Source organism: Lemur catta, chromosome 12 (genome assembly GCF_020740605.2).
Source record: "Lemur catta isolate mLemCat1 chromosome 12, mLemCat1.pri, whole genome shotgun sequence".
Classification (NCBI taxonomy): domain Eukaryota; kingdom Metazoa; phylum Chordata; class Mammalia; order Primates; family Lemuridae; genus Lemur; species Lemur catta.
The window spans coordinates 90569012-90572285 of record NC_059139.1 but is presented as its reverse complement, the minus strand read 5'-3'; the positions used below and the strand labels follow the sequence as shown (position 1 = coordinate 90572285).

The following is a 3274-nucleotide window of genomic DNA, read 5'->3' as shown; positions in this document are numbered from 1 at the left end:
AGTATACTTGGCCTGCTGAATAATTTTTAAAACTCTGTAGCCTTTGTATTTGGATTTATTTGAAAAGCAAAACATCATTCTCACTCATATTTACGAAGGACAGAAGCATGTCTTCGAAGCTCCCCCCTGCTCCAGCTTCAGGAGAAACAAGCGGCTACCTTGGGTCCATCAGCACAGTCTTCCTCACTCCGCTCCGGACCCACACGGCCGCGGAGTAACAAACTGAGAGGCAGGACTAGAGCAAGGAAAGCTCTTCCTGGCCTTGTCACCAGATTCCTATCGGATCCTTTCTAGTCTTGTATTCTCCGGTCAGATAGGAGAGTACTTTGTTCTGTGACAAAGTCTCGGTAAGTACTGATGCTCTTGATTTCATAATCATACATGTTCACTAATATTCATTCACTGAGCAAACATAGAAATTTAAACCTTCTTATTTTTGGTCAGTAATATAAACCTCCATTTCCAACATCCTCGAATGTGTGTAACCCAGAATGAGTTGTGGTCCCAGGACCAGACACTGTTAAAATGTGATTTGCTGAGAACACTGACTGCAGGGAATCCTCGCCGGGGCGTGGGGTGCTCCCCCCTGGGAGGGGACCCTGCCCCGTGCCGCTAGGCCAGGGCGTGGTCGAACTGCCCCTTCTCCAGGCCTTCCAGCCCGTCGGCCCAGGTGGAGGTCGGCATGCTCCGGTATGGGTCCAGCAGAATCCGGAAGCACCTGATGATAAGGATGCCCAAGAAAATAAACAGCAAAATAACAAAAACAAATGTCGTTTTCTGCTCCAGAGACATGCTAGAATCTGAGGGCACGTTCCCAAGGGGCACCAGGGGCGAAGGGACGGGCTGTCCTCCGTCCATGGTCCAGGGAAGCCAGAGCAGGGGGTCTTGGGGTGTCCCTGTGGTCCATCGTCAGTCTGCGGTGTGCATGGCGGCCGCACCCTGTGGAGGCTGGGTTGTCTGCAGGGAGAAAGAGAGAGAAGGAAGGCAATAGCAGTCAAGTAGCAACCTTATTTTCTAGGCTCACAGTCATGTTTTTCAAACAGAAGAAGAACTCTGTAAACCAGCTTTCTTTTTCACCATCTCTGCTTAATTCTGTATAATTATGGAGAAAAATATTTTACTGTTGCATGACATTACCAGATTGTTCTCAGAAGAACACCCTGGGGCCAGGAGGGGTGGCCAGGGAATGCAACTATAACATAAGAGATGAGAGATGTACGAGGTAACATTGACCCCAGGGTATGCTGTCAACCTGACGTCCAAACCCGGCCTCCCCTGCCAAGTGTCTTCCAGCTCCCTCCAACAATACCGCTCGCACATTATTCTTATAATGGTAGCACTGAATGAGCACCACGTGTGTGCCAGGGTGCTGGCTAAACTTGACATATGTTAGGCACTCTGCCACAAGCTCTGCGGAAGCAGGGACCTCCATAGCCCCCGTGCAAGGAAACTGAGGCTAGAAAAAGTGCTTAACATAGAAAACTCTCTCAGGCAGCATCAGGTTCTGGGCTCTGGTTTTGGCCTTCAGCCTACTGCTAAATGAGTGTGGGGCCCTGGAGAAGTCACTACGCTGTAAAAAGCCAAGTAGAAATGCCTGCATCGCTCATGGTGCTGTAATGAGGATGAATGTCTGTGAAAACCCTTTGAAAACTATACAGAGAAGAAAAACAAACAAAGCAAAGTGTTGCTTCACTTCAGACGTGACTAGGGGAGATCTGATGCTCCTCTGCTGCCTGAGCCAAGGGACAAGGGAGGCGTCTCAGACCCCAGACCATTACGCTACTGCTGCTTTTCCTTTTCTTCAGAAACAAAGACTAGCTTCAATTCTTGACCCTGAGAAGCACCTAGAGAATTGAGCTAGAGAAAAGGAATTGATCAACTGCACATTTTTAAGAGGACAGTTTTCCTTACATTGGCTTCTTACCATGTAGGACTGCGTGGGTGGTAGAGAGGAAGAGAAAAAAAGGACGTGTTGTCACTATTTCCATTTTATTGGTAGAAGAAATGAGGAACATGGATATTACTGTTTGTTTTTAAAAGCAAATCAGAGTATACACAAAAGTCATTAAAAGCTTCAGATACTGAACTAAATTTGTTTAAGCCAAATTTTGTAAACAAAAGTATATATATTAGATATTACCAAATAGAAAATCATATGACATATTTATTATGAATTTGTCTGTAAGAAAAAGTACATAGCAGAAGAGTTAGCTATGGAAATTAACACAGTTCCAAAAGAAATTATGCTCAAAGAAAATAAGTAACCAAATAAAAATAGCATTTATGACCTAAAGCATCAACACTATATTTCTTCAGTTAATTTATAATCCTTGCCTTCAAGTACAGCATTAATGATCACAGTGACAGATTGCATGTAGACATTGACACTTTGAGGTTAGAAAATCACAGTTTAAGAAAACAGTTTATGAAGGGTCACAGCCAGCACCTGGGAGAAGGGAGTTGCCAATCTGGGGACGATGGATCCTTTTCGCAGCTCCATCACTTTGAACTTTTTTAAAGGCTGGAACTGTTGCAAGATTCATTTATAATTCATGTTTGCTTTGAGGTAAGATTGGGATAAAATTTGACCACAGTTTTTAAAAATAAGCTCTTTCGGAACATAGGGGATCTAATGAATTGGGTTTGGGTGTGGTTTGCGGGTCCTAAGCACCCTCCTGGCAGTGGTGCTGGCTCCCCCACTCCCGGGGTGGGGCAGAAGGAGGGGCAGAGAGCGAGGCCAGAGCCCCTGCGCAGCTCTGCTTTGCCATCTGTGTCCACCAAAAATACACTCAGGACTTAATCGCACCAAACACAGAATGCTGCAAGGGCTGGGTCAAAGGAAAGCCGTCTGGTGACAGAGGAGCCCATGCCTCCCTGACATGTTCCCTCTTGCCTTTTCGTATCCTGCTGAGGATGCCCTCGCTGTGACCCCTGCTCTCCTCGCCGCATTGCTAGAGCCCCATTCTGTGTCCACCTTCCCTCCAGCCCAGATGAAGCCTGAGTCCTTTTCTTTGTCCATGCTCAACAGAGCTGGGACCAGCATGAATTTCCAGACAGTTTTTTATGAAAACACTACATAATCCAGAAAGGAAATATAGAAAAAGCAAAGACCATTGACTGTATAAATTTACAACATTCAGAATGGAGAATGTAAGGATAAAGATTTCCGAATCTGTAAAGTCCAAGAAAACAGGGAAGAACTGGATAGAGAAACTCTTGAGCCCGTGCAATGAGCCCTGGCTGGGCACAGTCTGGCTGGCCAGCATAGCCATGC

General features: G+C 45.9%; 1 protein-coding gene across 1 annotated transcript; it reads right to left on the bottom strand.

Annotated features, from left to right (window-relative positions):
• Nucleotides 1-541: 541 nt before the first annotated feature.
• On the bottom strand, nucleotides 542-858 carry CTXN3 (cortexin 3). The gene has a single exon (XM_045565856.1). It carries the CDS (start codon nucleotides 856-858, stop codon nucleotides 613-615), a length of 246 nt encoding a protein of 81 aa, XP_045421812.1. The 3' UTR covers nucleotides 542-612.
• Between the last annotated feature and the right edge of the window lie 2416 nt (nucleotides 859-3274).